The sequence below is a fragment of the Sitophilus oryzae genome, unplaced genomic scaffold (assembly GCF_002938485.1).
Source record: "Sitophilus oryzae breed Bouriz unplaced genomic scaffold, Soryzae_2.0 scaffold_863_pilon_pilon, whole genome shotgun sequence".
Lineage (NCBI taxonomy): Eukaryota > Metazoa > Arthropoda > Insecta > Coleoptera > Curculionidae > Sitophilus > Sitophilus oryzae.
This window is the reverse complement of record NW_022147487.1, coordinates 310,364-331,078: the sequence shown is the minus strand read 5'-3', so window position 1 is coordinate 331,078 and position 20,715 is coordinate 310,364. Positions and strand designations below refer to the sequence as shown.

General features: G+C 30.9%; 1 protein-coding gene across 2 annotated transcripts in view; it reads left to right on the top strand.

Annotated features, from left to right (window-relative positions):
- Nucleotides 1-20,715, top strand: part of LOC115890345 (protein decapentaplegic-like) — a 114,657-nt gene that overhangs the window by 77,619 nt on the left and 16,323 nt on the right. For both annotated transcript variants that reach the window (XM_030910539.1, XM_030910538.1), the window contains exon 2: nucleotides 19,234-19,596. In XM_030910539.1, coding sequence (XP_030766399.1) covers nucleotides 19,242-19,596 — 355 coding nt within the window. In that variant the 5' untranslated portion in view covers nucleotides 19,234-19,241. The remainder of the gene's footprint in view (nucleotides 1-19,233; nucleotides 19,597-20,715) is intronic.

Below are 20,715 nucleotides of genomic sequence, written 5' to 3'. Positions count from 1 at the left end.
CTTGATTATTTTTGGAGATAGCGTCCAGTTCATGAACAAATTAGGGTAGTTTTCAATGTTAATCTTTTATCAGCAAATTCACCCTAGGAAACAAGTGGTGGTAGTTTTAAATGTCTTTTTTTTTCAGGAAATTTACAAGTGCTATTGGAAAATGGATTCGTGTTTTATTTGCAAGAAACTATTGAATGTTGCTTGAATTAATTATTTAATGAATAATTTTTTAATTATTGAATTATTGACTTTACTTTATACGAAGCAACAAAAGAAACCAACAATAAATCTGAGGAGCCAACGCCAGGTCCATCACAAAAAAGAAGACGATACAAATAAAAGAAAATCATAATATTCATTCACTGGATGAATTCCATGTTTCGTTTTGGAGAAATAAATACATACCATAGGGAAGTTTGCATGTAATTTTAATACGAACACCAGGCGGATAAAACTGCCATTTGAATTTTGGAAACACGGCGGAGTTTCTGCCAGTAGAGGGATAGATGGCGCTGCGTAGAAATTTTATCTAAAGTCTCTAGATATTCATCTAGGGACTTTAATTTCATCATGATTTTATCAAGTCATCCACAGAGTATAGTTTAATTAACAATTCATTTCATTCTCTGTGGAGTAATTGGAGTAGTTGGAGTAGTTGAAAAATATAAATATTTATATAAAATGTTGATAATTTAACAGTGATGTGGCTTTGTTACCATATGAATAAACATTGATATGAAGTTGCTTTCGCCAGAAACAACTATAATTAAATAATTTAATAAAAATTTAATTTCTAAGTGACCCGGATCAGTTAGATCAGTAAAATAAATTGAAAAATAAACGTCATTCCATATTTGGCAATGTCTGTCAGTTTCTGTGAAGTGGAAGTGAATTGTGATTTGTTTTTATGGGAATATTTTACGGATTTTTGCGAATTTAGAGTATTTTGGACGATAGGATTGTGAAATTAAAAGCCAAGTAGTTTAATATATAAGATTAATTAATCCCTGTGATAATTTTTATGAAATTTCTCATAATCAAAACAAATTCTTTCAACAAAATGGCTGTCTCAGAAATTTGGAAGATCATTAATTTTAAAGTTTTATTTAAGTGTATTTATATCGAATCAAGAATTTTTATAACATATTAAAAGCTTAATTTAAAGGTTGTGCAGTAATTTATGTAAGTGTACGCTTTTAGATAAATATTAAATATACAAATTTGCAAAGACAAACAAGTAATTTTAAAAAGATCATTTATTTATTTAAACAAGTATAATCATTAATCATTAGGTTGAAAATATATTTGTATTTACTTATTTATATATTTTCTATACCCTTGTATTATTTATAAGCCTATATGTCCTGTTTTATTTGAAAAAAAAATGCTTCGAGTCATCGAGAATAGATTTAATACAATTTTGTCCCTTGGCTTTGTGTATTATATAATGTGAATTGTAAGATGTTTCTATTTGAATAGGTCATTAAAGTTGAGATTAAAGTTATACCAAATTATATTCACGGTAACTATATGTCTTTTATATAATGAATTATTTATTTATAATTTATAACCTTTTTTATAATTACTTATAACTGATTGTATAAATTCTGATAACTTTTATATATACCGTATGATCGAATAAAAACGGCGTCAACGATGGCTATGAAATGAAGATCACTGTCATTTTATATGTAAAATTATATGGGAAATGTCATCGATCGTCATTTCCAAGCGAACTGGACGCCGTTTTTTTTCGATCATACGGTACTTGTATAGTGTTGAATGTGTTATATGTAATTTTATTAACAATGTTATAATAATCAAGTTACAAATTTTTTGGGTTTTATTCTAATATCAGGGATAATTTCAACCTAGATTATTAATTTATTTGTATCAAAATACATTATTTTTATTTTGTAAAATGTTTTGTTACAAATAAGTTCATAATCTAGATTGAAATTACCAAATATAAGTAAAAAACTTATGAACTGACAGTAAAGGTCCATTTAAAAATATGGCGCGAACTTTTAGTTCTGCCAGTAGCCCGCTTGGATCGCGTCGAGCGCGTGTTTCCAGGCTTTAACATAGGAGTTTTCATTTCTTTCAGTTAGTTATTCTATGACGAACACCTTTAAGTTGGTAAATTTGTAATAGAATTATGAAACTACCCCAATTTGTTCATGAACTGGACGCTATCTCCAAAAATTATTAAGCTACAAAAAAAAATCACGAGGAAAAGTTGCTTGTCCATTTATTATGAACAACTTTCATATGGGTCAATTTGCTGTAAAACAAACTTATTGAAAATCACCCCAAAGGGCTCATGAAACGGCCGCTAAGTCCGGAAATAATAAACATATAAAAAAATTAATTAGGCGAACTTATAGAGAATGTTCTTATGTACAATTTGCGTCTAATTATTTTGTTGTAGTACAGTTTAAAAAAAAAAACACCCCTATAGCTCAAAAACCGCAAGGGGAAAATTTCCGATTTTGTTTATATTACACTCAGAAGACAGTCGCTGCCAAACTCTGAAAAAATCAGCTTGCCCGTATTTTTTTTTTCAAATGACAATTTTGTCCGTCCATCTTGCCAGTGGTCCTGCCGTTTAAGGGATTTGATTCTGTGGATTTTGGATTTGAATATGATCGAGGTTCTTCCATATGCACTCTGAATTGTTTTGTTGATTTCTGAATTTGGTATTGGCTTTAAATATAACAGAATAACAAGATTTATAGTATTATAGGGTCTTGGTGGTATTCAAGGTCGAGATGTTTAGCTCTACATATTTTCTTTACTTAATCGAAAAAAAATATTCCGTTCTTTCGAAAATGAACGGTTTCGAAGTTGTTAATTGATAGTCGAGACTGTCACAATTCGTTACATAATACTCAACAAACAGACATTTTAGCACATTTTCCCTATATCTATTATGTTAATATAACAGAATTTTTAGTACTATTAAGTCTAAATTGACTGGAATAAAGGAAAAAATGTTGCGCGTTTTTTAAGTTGGTATTTTGTTAAATAATTATGTATTAGAATTTTAGAAAAAGAATGAAAAATGGACGGTCACCAGGTCCTGGTAATATTGTAGCCGAATTGTTAAAGTGTGGAACCCAAAGACTGCGCTGGCGTCTGGCAGAGCTATTTAAACAGTGCTGCCTGCAAAGTAAGCTACCCCGAGAATGGCGAGTGGCTCACATAGTGTCCATCTTTAAAAAGGGAAATCGTAACGACCCCACTTGTTATAGAGGCCTAAGCATTAACAGTTCGGTCAGCAGACTTTTGGAAAGGTGCTACAGGGTAGGCTCAGGGACAGTATTGGTGACAAAATCTCGGAAGACCAAAGCGGATTCACACCGGGGAAATCTTGCACAGATAACCTTTTGTCCTGCAGCAGGTGATGGAAAAAAAGATAGCAGTAGATCAAGAAGTCCATCTAGCATTTATTGATTTGGAGAAAGCGTACGACTCTATTCCCCGCAGCAAGATATGGGAAGTATTGAATATCTTAGAAGTAGATAGACCTTTGCTTAAGATAATAAAAAGAGCTATATAAAGAAAATGAATCGTACGTTAAGATAGGACACAGGCTATCTAATCCAATTAACACCACAAAAGGGTTGCGACAAGGATGCAGCTTATCTCCTCTGATCTTCAACGCTTACGTCAGAAGTAGCCCTTAGGGAATGGAAGACAGAAATGTCAAGGTATGGGAATACCCATTGGGGACAACACACTATTTACCCTGAACTTTGCAGACGATCAGGTCGTGATTGCGCAGGACTCATACGATCTAGAGTTCATGACTAAGAAGGCTTTATCAAGAATACAACAAATGGGGACTTCAGGTTAGTCTAAAGAAGACCGAATACTTAGCTGTCAATTCCAACGCTTGTTTTGAAGTCTTCATTAATGATAACGTCCAGATTCAACAAGTAGACAAATTTAAATACCTGGGTGCTACTATCAACAACGAGGGTTTGGGCAAAGAAGAAATACAAACCCGAATTCAGAAGAGCAAACAAGTTATTGGATGTCTTAACAGCCTCTGGTGAGACCGAAACTTATCTGCAACAACTAAAAAGAGACTTGGAAGAACATTGGTGGAGTCAGTTCTTTGCTATGGTTCATAGCTGTAGACTCTGAGTGCAGACGCGAAAATTGTATAATAATTAATTGTTATTAAAAAAATAATATGATTTAAGAGAAATTCTAATACTCTATAGGACGATTACCCAGTATAATGCCACTTAAGATAATATTATAATAGTCAGATATAATCAATTACTGTAAAATATAAAACATTTTATAATAGCGTTAACTATAACTTGTTATTAAAAAACACGTTATTTTTAAAGAAAATTATAATAAACTTTGAAAAAACATTTCTTTAGAAATTATTAAAAAATAATTTAAACAGTAAAACAATTTATTTTATGTTTTAATAAAAAAGGTTTTAACTACTATTATCAATTTTATTATTGTTTAAAGTAAATTATGTTGCCAAGGCAAACCAATAAGGCCACAGATTTGCAGGTTTTGACTCCCACCGCTATAGGGTGTATATTTAATTAACAGGTTTATTAAGAAGTATAACATAAAATAATAAAACCTAAAATATAATAATAATGAAAGTGTGCCATTTCATTATAACTTTATTTTTAGATGTAAAGGATTGGTTTCATAAAATAGGAAGTAAAGGTTTTTATCTTACCCTTTATTATAGTCTATAAAATGAATAACTTTGAATTTTGACCGTTATTTTTACCAACATTGCAAATATCAAATCCCTCTGTCCAAAAAGTCACTGATATTCTTTAAAACAATCTTTAAAATGAGTGCCTGAACGAATCAGATAGGTAACTCTCTTTACTTTCGTGAAATAGAAAAGGAAAATAATAAAACAAGTGACAGTTCTTCCACTCCTTGCAAAAATCGCCGCGAAATGTAATAATTGACAAAAGTAAAATGTCATCAGCTTTTGACATTTCTAAATATCAGCCCAATGCCGTCTCTAATAGAACAGCCTCGGAGCGAGATTTATGACGTCATGCTAGTTAGATACCACGGATTAATAAATATGTTGTAGAATACATGGAAAACATAATTATTCCTCGTATTTTTGGTTTGTATTTTAAAAATGATATAGTTTACATGAAATATACATAATATACAGTTAAAAAATACAATATATATATATATATATATATATATATATATATATATATATATATATATATATATATATATATATATATATATATATATATATATATATATATATATATATACCTAATTATAGTAATAAATACTTTGGCAAATAAACTATGGACCATACAAATGCAGCAAATGTTTTACAATATACAAATAATTAATAGGTACATAAGATAAGGGGTAAAATGTAAAATATATTTTAAACTTTGGGGTTTGAAAATCGATCTAATTTAACAAAAAACATTCAATATCTACTAATAGTGATATATTATTATTTGCATTCACAAAATTTATATGTATATTTTGAAAGCATCAATGTTTGAAAAATTATATTTGCAAATAATACAATATCATAGAAAAAAAGGCGTCAGCGATGGCTATGAAATAAAGATCGCTCTCATTTTATATGTAAAATTATTCTAAAATTTTTGATTTTCTTGGGATATAGGTTCGGGAAAAACGCTGATTAAGTTTTCATTATTTTTTTTGGTTTAAAAAAAACGTTATAGCTAACGTTTATAGCCTTCATCAGTGTTGTGTCATATGAAAAAAATAGTGTCGAATATAATCCATAAAATTACATATACGAGGAATAATTATGTTTTCCATGTATTCTACATCATATTTATTAATCCGTAGTACCTAACTAGCGTGACGTCATAAAATTCGCTCAGTGGCTGTTCTATTAGAGACGGCTTTGCATCAGCATGGCCGCAAGTTGCTAACTTAATAAAATTAACACTAGGAAAGCCCGCGGGAACTGTCAAATTCAAAGTTATTCGTTTCACAGACTATAGCAAAAGTATCTCTTATTATATATTTTATTGAAGTATATTAGGTAATTCAATAATTGACGAAAAGTATTATAACTGGTTTTAAAATGTATTACTTTTGTTGAATTTCTCGTTTACTATAAAATTAGAGTAAGTGGTATTAAAGTCATTTTTTAAAGTTTATAATATTTCTTTTATCTGGTAATATATATTTTTTAAAATAATTTATAATAAAGCTATTTTTCTCCGTGTAAGCATAAAAGTAGGAAAATACATTATTAAACTGACATAAAGTGTCAAATTCAACGAGCGTAACCATAGTTTCTCGATATATATATTATAATTAAAAAAATTAAAAAAATTAAATATTTTTATATTATTTGGAACGTTTGAAATTGTTTAAAAATTATTTGTGGCGTTTGAAAAGAAATACCATGTTCAATTAGCTGTATGTCGAACAAAAAGTGTCATTTTTACTCCTAATAACACTATACAGGGTGATTCTTAACCTATACGCATAAACTTGGGAAATTATTACTGATGACAAATAATGAAAAAAAAAATGTTAGTAAAATATTTTTAGATTCTGAAATAATTAGAGTTTTTTTTCGCAAAATTTTATCAACTTTATCAGTAAACGCAATTTATTTTAAATAGTTTGTTATCTCCGTAAATAAAAATATTTTACTAACTTTTTTTTTTTTCATTATTAGTCATTATTTGTCATCAACAATCATTTCCCAACTTTATGCGTATAGGTTAAGAATCACCCTGTATGTTATTCCTGCTAAAATACAAATTTTATAAATTTTAGTCATGTGAAAGTAATTTTTATCGAAAAAGTCAAAGAAAAATTTATAAATTCTCAAAAAATCATCCAAACGAAGAGAGATAACAAAATATGTGTCTGTCCACACACGACCACATCTATCTAGAAGAAATATATACAAAATAATAATGTTGAAATTGAAATATACAGCTATAAGCGAAGACCGGTTAACCCGGTACAACAACATCGGTACTACCTCGTACACTCAAGCCCCAGTCGAGTTTTAATGAATACACACTTATGTATATATTCGGTGCTCACATATCGGATGCAATTAAGGCATTCCACGTTTCGGTTTGAGTTGTTTTTATGTTGTCCCGTGCTCAGAGAGGTGTTTGATCTAGAAGATAGTGAGAAAAATATGAAAGACGTCAAATTGTTGGTAGTACCGAGATAGTACGCGGCGATATAGACATTGTGACGTCAGAATGGTTAATGTTGGCTGAACTGATTAAAAGTTTATTTAGTCTTGTGGTTTTTGAAACAGGTTAGTTTTTAACAGGATTGTCATGATTTAAATCAAGTTAATTTTTTATTTTAATCGTGATTTAAATCGCGAAATAACTGCAAATTTTATAAAAATGGGTTTTAGAAAACTATAAAAAATATTTTTATAACAGATATATCTTATTCACTATTCATCAAATAAAATTTTACACTTGCTATTGTAACGTTTACATATTTTTAATAAATCGAAAAATAATTGTAAATGTTACATATATATGATTTTTTTAAATAGAACACCCTGTACATTATTGCATTTTTGGCGTCCTCTCAGATCACTTTGTATAATCCTAAGATACGAGTAAATATATTTAGATACTTTCTGAGATATTAATAAATAAAAAGAAAAAAATATATATACAGGGTGAGTTTCCTACAATGTTCTCTATGGGCATCTCGGAAACTACTGGAGATAGAGACTCGGTTGAATGGAGAAAGAATAGCAGTTTTCTGGAGTCATAAATATGAGCCTTTCAGATTTTTGAAAAAGTTCATGGCTTACTAGATATTTCGAAAAAAAAATTTAAAATGGTCTCTAATTCCATTATAATCTATTTCAGATAGTGTTGAGATAAAAGTTGGCAATAATCACTTACCTAATGAGTTTGTGTGTTCTCCGATTTTTTATAAAAATGTAATAAAAAAAAAACATATGTTTTTTAATGAAACCATAGTTGGCCATGACAAAAAAAGCGCCACATTTTATATTATTTGGAACGTTTGAAATTGTTTAAAAATTATTTGTGGCGTTTGAAAAGAAATACCATGTTCAATTAGCTGTATGTCGAACAAAAAGTGTCATTTTTACTCCTAATAACACTATACAGGGTGATTCTTAACCTATACGCATAAACTTGGGAAATTATTACTGATGACAAATAATGAAAAAAAAATATTTTTAGATTCTGAAATAATTTGAGTTTTTTTTCGCAAAATTTTATCAACTTTATCAGTAAACGCAATTTATTTTAAATAGTTTGTTATCTCCGTAAATAAAAATATTTTACTAACTTTTTTTTTTCATTATTAGTCATTATTTGTCATCAACAATAATTTCCCAACTTTATGCGTATAGGTTAAGAATCACCCTGTATGCTATTACTGCTAAAAAACAAATTTTATAAATTTTAGTCATGTGAAAGTAATTTTTATCGAAAAAGTCAAAGAAAAATTTATAAATCCTCAAAAAAGCATCCAAACGAAGAGAGATAACAAAATATGTGTCTGTCCACACACGACCACATCTATCTAGAAGAAATATATACAAAATAATAATGTTGAAATTGAAATATACAGCTATAAGCGAAGACCGGTTAACCCGGTACAACAACATCGGTACTACCTCGTACACTCAAGCCCCAGTCGAGTTTTAATGAACACACACTTATGTATATATTCGGTGCTCACATATCGGATGCAATTAAGGCATTCCACGTTTCGGTTTGAGTTGTTTTTATGTTGTCCCGTGCTCAGAGAGGTGTTTGATCTAGAAGATAGTGAGAAAAATGTGAAAGACGTCAAATTGTTGGTAGTACCGAGATAGTACGCGGCGATATAGACATTGTGACGTCAGAATGGTTAATGTTGGCTGAACTGATTAAAAGTTTATTTAGTCTTGTGGTTTTTCAAACAGGTTAGTTTTTAACAGGATTGTAATGATTTAAATCAAGTTAATTTTTAATTTTAGTCGCGATTTAAAGATTTTTAGAAAACTATAAAAAATATTTTTATAACAGATATATCTTATTCACTATTCATCAAATAAAATGTTACACTTGCTATTGTAACGTTTAAATATTTTTAATAAATCGAAAAATAATTGTAAATGTTACATATATATGATTTTTTTAAATAGAACACCCTGTATATTATTGCATTTTTGGCGTCCTCTCAGATCACTTTGTATAATCCTAAGATACGAGTAAATATATTTCGATAGTTTCTGAGATATTAATAAATAAATAAAAAGAAAAAAATATATATACAGGGTGAGTTTCCTACAATGTTCTCTATGGGCATCTCGGAAACTACTGGAGATAGAGAGTCGGTTAAATGGGGAAAGATTTGCAGTTTTGTGGGGTCATAAATATGCGCCTTTCAGATTTTTGAAAAAGTTCATGGCTTACTAGATATTTCGAAAAAAAATTTTTGGCTATTTTAAAAATTGTCCCCAATTCCATTATAATCTATTTTAGACAAAAAGTGTTCAGATAAAAGTTGTAGATAATCACATTCCTAATGAGTTTGTGTTCTCCGATTTTTTCTAAAGCCTGTCATTTTTGACTTATGACAAACATATTTTTTTTTAATGGAAACCATAGTTGGCCATGACTTCATAAAAAGCGCCATTTTTAAATCTTTTCAGCGATATAAGCTATAATATGTTTCTTTCACAAAATTACTGAGTTATAGCCAATTCTTATCTTTCTTGACTAATTTCACTTAGTTAGCCATGGAAACAAGTTCAATCGTCGTTGCTCTCAGAAATATGAAATTGTCACATTCAATCTTTGTAAATTAAAATAAACAAATATTGTAATTAAGAGTTTTTCAAATCAAGAAAAGCGTGTAGGATTATTGGTTCAACTTTTCTTGGCCATACAGTTTCGAGGATACGTTGACCGATGAAAGTTATTTACCTTTTTTTTCGAGAACGGTTTTCAATGGTGTTTTAATTTTGTTATGATTTATTACTTATAAATACATTACAGTTGAGGGTTCGTGATTACTGTTGGGGTTGGTGTGTCATAATGAAAGTCATGTTGGAACCACTTTATTAATGCGCGAGTATCTAAATTTAACTTTTCTAACATGTCTTGAAAACCTTTCTCTAAAAAACGTAAATAACGTTCACCGGTCAACGTATCCTCGAAACTGTATAGCCAAGAAAAGTTGAACCAATAATCCTACACGTTTTTCTTCATTTGAAAAACTCTTAATTACAATTTTATATCTAGTGAAAGAAACATAGCTTATATCGCTGAAAAGCTTAAAAAATGGCGCTTTTTATGAAGTCATTGCCAACAAAAAGTTAAACATTTTAGAAAATAATATAAAGGAAAAATATTAATTCAATTAATATTAATTTTTGTATACTGCTCAGATTTATCTGGTCTTCTATCATATATTTCGGAAATTAGAGAATTACCTGAAGATTTTCATCTAAAAATTGGCATTGATAGTGGTGGTGGATCACTTAAAGTTTGTCTGAATATACTCCCTGAAAATGATCCCGAATATTTCAAGAAATATAAAAGTACTGGAATTAATAAACTATTCATTAGGCTTAGGACCAAAGTTGTGTGAATCTTATGCTAACATTAAAAGCCTCTTTGAGACGTTAGATCTGCAGTCCATATGTGGAATTTGTTCCTATACTTTTGCCGCTGACTTTAAGCTTATTATGATTCTCCTTGGTCTTCAGTCAAATTCATCCACTCATACTTGCCCATGGTGTGATGTAAAGGAACTGGAAATTAAAGGATCATTCAGAACTATAAAAAGTATTACAGAAAATACAAATTTATGGCAACAATCTGGAGGAAATATAACAAAAGCCAAAGATTTTAGTAAGCGTTTTTGTTTGAAATATTTTTTTTGTATTTTTTAAACTGTTGTTCAATGAACCATATAAAAAAGGGCAATTATTTTTTAGAAAACTGTATAAACATACCTTTAATCATTGGCGACGAAGAAACATCTGTCTTAAAGTATATTTCCCCTCCTGAGCTTCACCTTTTGTTAGGTGTGGTTCAAAAACTATTTGATTGTCTTGAATTGGAGAATACCAATGTTGCAACAGAATGGGCAAAAAAGCGGGATTGAAACTAGATCATTATGGAAAATGTAACGGAAATAACGCCAGACAACTTTTAAAGAAAGTGGATATTTTGAAGACGATATCGCCCGGTAAAGAATCCTATTCAAAGTTTTTAGAAGCAAAAATCTAAACATCTTTTTTTTTAGAAAATAAATATATTGGAGTGTTTTCTGCATTCAATCAAGTAGTTTCGAGTTGTTTTGGTCAAGCACTAAACAAACATGACATCGAACAATTTAGATTGGAAATACTCAACTTAGGTATTAATATAACTCCAAAGATTCATGCAATTCTGGATCATGTGCCAGAGTTTATAAAAGCAAATCATAGAGCTCTAGGATTTTACTCGGAACAAGCATCTGCGAGCAGGTTCATTTTTCCTTTAAATTATTTTCTAAAAAGTTTAACTTGAATCCTCGTTCAGAATGCTACCAAAATAGTCTATTACGATGTATTTGTTGTTATAATAGTCCACGTATTTAAGATTTGTGTTGTACTTAGCTTTAGTTAAATTTAGCGATAAAACCATTTAGTTAGGGAAGAAATATAATTATTCTAACTTATTAGTTAACATTTTTATGCAAAATAAAACATATAGCTGTAATATGATTTTTTTGACAAATTATTTTTCAGTTTTTGATCTCAAAATTCAAAGTCACGGTACGTCACTGGATCTATGGAAATGATTTAGTGGTTCGATGATTTTGAAAGAACGCATTATGGCCATTAAAAAATTACTAATTTTACAATTTATATATTTTTTATTTTGAATCATATAAAAACCGAACAGTGTCAAATTCGCAAGTTTTTGATTTAGATTAGTTCATACTTTCAATTAATAGTAGCTAATTCATACGATAAATATTAGTGATACATCTGAAATGAACCTTCTGTAAAATTAAAGGCAGTAATTCCACACAGTACAATAAGAAAAATTATTTCATAATTTCTCATTGGCTACCTGCTATTTTTCTGATCTTCTTGCGACGCCGACGCCTCTGCTTTGCCAGAGGTCACGATGGTACCCTGCAGTTAGCCTCTAGCCCGTACGTCTTTGAGAGAAAGCTCTCTGACAATCCGTATCTTCATTTTTCCTCTTCTTCTTCTACTAGGCCTCTTACCGAAGTACCAGCGATGACGGTAACTGCATCTCACTTCGTATGCCTCGCCGAAGGCTTTTCTGCATTCCACCAGCAGCCATACTGTCTGGTACGAGATTTTGATCATCGCGATAGGGAGCTGTCGACTCTGCTGTTATTTGATACGGTACTTCTCTGTGTTGTGATAGAATTTCTTGAATTTTGCTGTTCTTATTCTGAGTTTTTAACATTTCTTTTATATATTTTCTTTCAATCAAAATATTTTATAAAACAAAAATGAATTAATTATCTATACTAATACATAAAATCCTTAAGTGACTGACATACTGATTAATCACGATCCTGCTCAAACCACTCAACGTAAGAAGCTCAATTTTGGCATACAGGTTGATTCTAGGGTGTAGAGGTTCGATAAGAAGGGATTTTTCGAAATTCCAGTTCCAAGGGGGTGAAACCATCCCTCAAATATTACATTATTTTTTATTTAAAAAACGGTCAAGTTTCCGAAAAAACGCTTAAACACGTATATTTTATGTTGTTGTTTTACATATTTTAAGATTTTTTAAAAATTTATACAAGGTGTTTCATAAAATATGACCATTGAGTAATCACGATTCTGCTTAAACTGCTTGATTTTTGGCAAACGGATCGACTGTGGGGTGTAGAGGTTCGATAAGGAGGGAGGTTCGATAAGAGGGAGGGGTTTCTCGAATCTCAAATTCCAAGAGGGTGAAAACGCCCCTCAAATATTACAATATTTGTTTAATTTGTTATTTACAAAACGGTTAGTTTTTCGGGAAAACGCTTGGACACGCATAATTTATTTTGTTTTTTACATATTTTGAAATTTTGAAAAAATTAAAACCTGGAAAGATGCGTTTTCACCCTTTTGGAATTTGAGATTCAAGAACCCCCTCCTTATCGAACCTCTACACCCCACAGTAAATCCGTTTGCCAAAAATCAGCTTTAAACATCAAGCAATTTAAGCTGAATCGTGATTACTAACCCAATGGTCATATTTTATGAAACACCTTGTATAAATTTTTAAAAAATCTTAAAATATGTAAAACAACAAAATAGAATCGTGTTAGTTATATTATATATTCTAATATTTGAGGGGTGGTTTCACCCCCTTAGAATTTGAGTTTCGAAAAATCCCTTCTTATCAAACCTCTACACCCTAAAGTCAATCCGTTTTCCAAAAATCAGCTTTTTACGTTAAGCGCTTTAAGCAGGATCGTGATTAATCAATGACCAGATTTAAAAAATCTTAAGATATGTAAAAAAACAAAATAAAATATACGTGTTTAAGCGTTTTTTTCAGAAACTTGACCGTTTATTAAATAAAAAATATTGTAATATTTGAGGGATAGTTTCACCCCCTTAGAATTCTAGTTTCGAAAAATCCCTTCTTATCTAACCTCTACATCCTAAAGTTAATCTGTTTTCCAAAAATCAGCTTTTTATGTCAAGCGCTTTAAGCAGGATCGTAATTAATCAATGACCAGATTTTTCGAAACACCCTGTATACATTTTTAAAAAATCTTAAAATATGTAAAAAACAAAATAAAATATACGTGTTTAAGCGTTTTTTCGGAAACTTGACCGTTTATTAAATAAAAAATATTGTAATATTTGAGGGATGGTTTCACCCTTGGAACTGGACTTTCGAAAGATCTCTTCTTATCGAACCTCTACACCCTAGAATCAACCTGTATGCCAAAATTGAGCTTCTTACGTTGAGTGGTTTGAGCAGGATCGTGATTAATCTGTGAATCAGTCTAAATATTACTATCTAGAAAACCTTGCTAACAGTACATAGCCTTGTTATTATTTGCTTTTAGACTCCAAAAACTCCAATAAAACTTTCGAAACAGTGCAAAATTTGTTAAACGTTTCGATTTACTTGAGTCGTGTCCATTTTAGCCGTATCGTTCAGCAGCGTTTAGAGAGGCTGGAAAAATAAACAGGCGCTATTTAACTTTGGCCAGATGCTAAGAGATGTTAAAATTACTCCAACCTCGATAAATTTCATTGTGTACACAATATTAAAAACATTTTCGGAGAGTTTTGCCAAAGACTGCCGTTAAAAAATGGACTGTTTGCAGATTTGAACCCAAGCAGCATTTGGACGTCGGGACAACGTTGTGTCACGCGACCAAACGTCGGGGCGCAACGTCGGCACAACCTCGTGCCAACCCTAGTCTGCACTAGTTTGGAGAATAATTTTTGTGTCGAAACGACGTTGGATACCGACGTTGGCTAGAAGCCTAATTTAGTACAAACTGCAACGTTGTTTAAAATCCTAATTCACAGAAATACAAAACTAATATGGCGTCTAAGTCGCGTTTTATCCTAAATTGGGATAATTATAGTAAATCATAAAAATATTATTTTTATGATTTAGTTTGAGACATATGTCAGATGGCAGTGAAGGAAAACAAAACAAAGTATTTAAGTGTGGAGGATGTTTGAAGATCATAATTATTGAAACACTTTAACCGACTCTGTAACTCGTTACCCAAGGCAAAAAAGTTAAACGCAAAACAACTTTTTATTGATAAATGTATTGTTTCTACTTTGAAAAATACTAATGGGCCTTAAAATTAAAGATGTTTCTTAAAATTTTCTTGAATTTTTTTTAGTAAAATGAGAATAATTTATTCGCAGTCGAAAAATTGTTTCCGCGTGTTTTTAGGGTCAAATATTTTAAGTTAATGTATTCAAAAGCAGGAATTGCTATTTTAGGAACGAAACATTTTCTTATTTAACAACATGGCGGCTTTCACTTTGTTGTTTTGGGAGATTAAGATGGAGTAGTTCGAGTAGTCGCATACTGAACTACCAATAAAGTCGCAGTTCGGCCTTAACAGGTAGTATACTAGTCGCAAGATTGCCCAATTTAATCATCCTAGAGTAGCTTTCTGTGCCGCCCTCTATAATCTAAATAAACGAGGGAGTGGATAAACATCGGTAATATATGTCGATGTATATTTAAATTTAGTTTTATATGTACCTTTCTTATGTCCTATTTTAATTAAGTTTTTTTATAAAACAAAAACAGCACTGAACTGTCTGACTGAACAGAACAATGAAGTGAAAATTTAAGATTTAAGGTTATGGTTCAATACAGTTGCAAAAAGGTAGTGACTTCGATCGTCCCACCAACGTAAGAATAAGGAAATCTAAACAACGTTGGAATTAGTAAACAGACGACGTTTGCATAACGTTGAATAGGTCCTGAAATTGACGCCGGAAAACCTATATTGTCCAACGTTGTAACTATGTTGTCCGAATCACCTAAAGATCACTTTAAGCAAAAAGGTTACAAGACAACGTTTATTCGACGTCGCAGAAGCTTCACTTTGCTGTAGTAACTAGTCCAACGTCGGCACAACGTTATAAAAACGTTTAAATTTATTTTAATACCCAAGGTAGGGAGCTAACTATTTTTTGTAACTAATCCAACGTTGTGTTTAGTAAACATGTGGTCGCAAGTCGTGAAAATGCTACTTGGGAAGTTTTACTTCAAATATGCGCACATAGTGTACACACTGTTGTTTTTTTCCTTTATACTTTTCAAAAGTTACTTTATTTCATTCTTAAAATTACAAGAAACTTTCTTTTAGACAGTCGATCAAACTAATAAACATCCATTAAACAATTTCCATAAAGACACAATTATTACCGCAATATAAAATTAATAATACCACACAAACACAATGAAACGTTTATTTGCAAAACACCCAGACATAATGAATGTATTTGCGTTTAACTGTTAAGCTGTTTTTGTTGTGCAGAAAGTCGCTGTTCGAGGCAGACAGTATGGCTGCCAGCGGAACACACAAAACACTTGGAAATTGATGTATGTTTTATGTAATTTTCGTGCTTGTATATGAATAATCGATTATTAAAATGGACGAAAATAACTACCGTACGTACAGTACGACCATGTTTTCTATTTTTAAACGTTTCATTTAACAACTGTAATTAAAAATCTAGCCGAAACGTTTGATCTGAAATAAAGTGGATTGCCTATTACACGCGTCTGTGTTTTTACGAAAATATTAGTGTTATTAATTAGTGGGTAATAGTATAAAACACGTTACTTTTTTTAATCTACAGGGTTGTTCACCACATACGAGACGGAGTATTGTAGCTAAACGATTAGATTTTTACAAATTGTAAGTTTTGGGTTCGTTGAAGGACTATTAGAGCTACAATTTAAAAATATTTTTTCAAGATACAGGGTGTCCCAAATAAATAAAAAATATCAAAGTTGTATTTTTTTAAACGGAACACCCTGTATATTATTACATTTTTAGTTTCTACGATTAAAATAAAGGTAAATTTGATAAAGATTTATTACACTTAAACCTTACCGTTTTTGAAATATTTTCAATTTTGTGAAATTGCAATCAAAATTTTAAGGCTTCATTTCTCCAAGGGTATCAAAGTTTTTAATACTAAATATTTACTGAAGTTTATTTATTGATCAGTTATTGTGTTCCAATAATAAAAATTATACTTCCTTATACAGAGTGTCTAAAAATTTATTTTAAATAATTACTTGCTTTAAACGGCAATAACTTGTTTAATTTAAATAGAACACCCTGTATATTTTATGAGAATCAGATGCACAATTTAATTGTCTATCAAATTGTATTATACCATTTTGTGTTGGGTGTACCTATACAGGGTGAACAACCCTGTATAGGTATATAGTTTGAACATGAAACCTTTTTGAGGAAAATGCATCCTTCCTAAAAGATTTTGCTTGATCTAAAAAATGGTTAATTTCATTTATACTTTTTTCAATTTTCTAGCTTTTTAGGAAAAAAATATAGGGTTGTTCAACACATACGACACGGAGTATTGTAGCTAAACGATTAGATTTTTAGAGCTACAATTTAAAAATAAATTTACAAAATACAGAGTGTCCCAAATAAGTAAAAAATATTACAGTTGTATTTTTTTAAATGGAACACCCTGTATATTATTCTTCATTTTTAGATTCTACGATTGAAATAAAGGTAAATTTGATTAGGGTTTATCACACTTAAACCTTACCGTTTTTTTAAATATTTTCAATTTTGTGAAAATGCAGTAAAAAATTTAAGGCCTCATTTCTCCAAGGGCATCAAAGTTTTTAATAATAAATATTTACTGAAGATTATTTACTGATCAGATATTGTGTTGCAATAATAAAAATTATACTGCCTCATACAGAGTGTCCAAAAAATTATATAAAATAATTATTAGCTTTAAACGACAATAACTAGTTTAATTTAAATGGAACACCCTGTATATTTTACGTGATTCAGATGCACAATTCAATTGTCTATCAAATTGTATTACACGATTTTTTACCTATATTTTCAAGTTTTCGTAGAAAATGCATTTTCTTATAATTTCGACCTCATTTATCACTATAGGTTTTTTGAAAGCAATATATCATGTACAAAATGTACAGGTGGTAAAAATAATAATATTGCAAGCCCATTTGTTTACAAAAAGAAAACTATTTAAATCTGTGTAAAAGATCGAGTATAGCAATTAAATATACCACAATAATTTCCGCCCAAAAATTAGTTGATTACATACTGTTTTAATTAATAAATTATTCTAAATAAATGCGGATTTGACTCAGAAATCAGAATTGGGCGGTGTAATAATAAGTTATGAAAATGAACGTCTCTGTCATTATAAATAAGTATTCGTGAAAAGGTGATAATAGTTATCGGAAAATGTAATACTTTGATAACAGCAAAAAATATGACATTAATCAAAATTAATTATCAGCTATCAAAGAATGAAATTAAGATGATATTACCATAGACACGCCTTTTGATTTTTAGGACTTTCATTATGAAAAAATTCAATAATATTTTCATGTTTTTCAAATCCATTTCAAGTCGAGAACTACTCCAAGACGAGCCCACATTCTTCATAATTACACAATTAGACAGTTTTTTACAGACTATCGAGATGTTTTATGACAGATAGACAACAATTAACAGGTTGATGACATTGTTGTCGACTACCAGACGAGGTAGCCGACGAAATTTTTAGCGCATTAACCATTAAATATGATTTTTAGCACCTGTATGACACAATTTTATGGTCTATGAGACTGTGCGAATTTTATTTTCTCAGTGTTATTAGGCTCAGTTATAGATAAATCTAGGAATTTATCGAACGAATGCAAGAGTTGACGTAGTTGTTATAATAACAAAATTTGTAGTGTAATTATTCTTTTAACATTCATGAAGTTTTTTTTATTATTTTAATCAGACACACAATAATAATTGTTTAGGATATTTTCTTATACTATACTAGTGTGATACTAGCGTGTACCCGCGACTAGCGTTCGCGTCGAATTAATCATTTGCAATGGTGGTGATAAAGCAAAGCAAGAATTTCCATTAACATACAAACTGGATAACATTTTCTCTTTTTCGGAACACCCAAACAAACAAACAAACAAACAACGCTTTATTGTGCAAAAAGCCAAAACAGCTTCATCGACAAAGCACTCACAAACAACAAAATCACAAAAAAATACAAACAACAAATAATACAATTTAAAAAAAGTTAAGTCTTTAAAATTACAAAAAGAACCCCCTGTATGAAACAAAAGAACACCCTGTATGATTTTTAAAAAAATTTCAAAATATGTAAAAAACAAAATAAATTATGCGTGTCCAAGCGTTTTCCCGAAAGACTAACCGTTTTTTAAATAACAAATATTTTAATATTTGAGGGGCGTTTTTGTCCTCTTGGAATTTGAGATTCGAGAAACCCCTCCTTATCGAACCTCTACACCCCACAGTCAATCCGTTTGCCAAAAATCAGCTTTAAACGTCAAGCAGTTTAAGCATATTTTTTTCGGAAACTTCACCGTTTTTTAAATAATATATATTAGTATATATTAGTATAGATTTTAATTGTATTTTATTATATATTTATTTATAAGATTTATCTTTTTGTTTCAGACATTAGGATGAATTTTGGCTGGTTGATCACCCTCGCTGTTCTAGCGTTCATCGAAGCCAACAAAACCGCAGAAGAGGCCAATAAGACTAAAGAATCCGAACCAAAATCAAAACAGACACAAACGAACGAAACAGTACCACCGTTTCCCAAGGAATACATCCAAGCGGTTGAGAAGAATCTTCTGTCGTTGTTCGGGTTAAAAAATCGGCCCGGTAAAATAGACATGTCGAAAATTTTTGTACCCGACGAGTTGGTTAAGCTGTACGAGTTGCAGAGTGGTTTAAAGTTCGTTACGTCGGCCATACCAAAGCCTGGGGCATTTTTAACCACGGCTAATACAGTGAGGAGTTTTTTACATATAGGTAAGACTTTTTTATCATTTTTTTGTGTAAAGATTAAGAAAGATCTCTTTAAAAAAGTCCTGTGGGTATTTCGGCACTTACACTGTAAAAAAATCTAAAAAATAAAATACACACACCGGAAAAGTCTAGGGATATTACAATTTTATCCAGCCATCGTCAGTAATTTTATTATTTGCATTTCTGATATAATAAAATTAAAATAAACAAATAGTTTACAGAACGTATTGGAAATAAAAATGCGAAATTTACCGAATTTTTCAAATTTACCTTGATTTTTATTGAACTCAAAAAAATATACACGCATTTTTTTTATTCTAAACTGTGAATTAAAAAAAAGATAAAACCATTTTTACATAATAAAAGGTATGGCCTCCTCTACTGTTCATTACAGCCCTACATCGTCTCTCCATGCTCCTGATCAGGTTGTCGATCTCTTCTTGAGGTACAGCCGGCCACGCTGCATTCACGGCCCGAACCAGATCCCTACGAGTTTCACGAGGCATACCCATTCTCAAAATTCTTCTTTGGACCGCGTCCCATACGTGCTCGATGGGGTTGAGGCCAGGAGATTGTGCCGGCCAGGGTAAGATGTTTAATTGATGAGCATTGATAAACTCACTTACCACTCTGGCTGTATGAGGCCGTGCATTGTCATGCATGAGAATGAAGTTTCTCCCAAAATTATTGGCATATGGTAACACGACAGGCTCAAGAATTAAATCACGATATGTGATTCCTGTTAGAAACCTTTCAAGAAAAACGAGATCGGTTTTTCGGCCTAACTGGACTCCTCCCCAGACCATAACTGTTCGACCTTGATAAGGGTGCACGTCCTGCACATGATCCGACCAAATAAGATTTCCCGGTTCTCTCCATACCCTAAGCCTTCTCGAATCCGGATGAATTCCAAAGCGTGACTCATCCGTGAAGAGAACATTGGCCCATTGTTCATTCGACCACTGCACATGATCTTGAGCCCACAAATATCGTACCTCTCACTTTCCTCTCTCTGTCTGCTTCTTAAGTTGACCTCTCTTAATCCATTGCGAACAGTGTCAGGACTAACGGTTATATTATGTGTTTCCTGGAGAATTAAACTAACCTCTGGTGCTGTAAGAG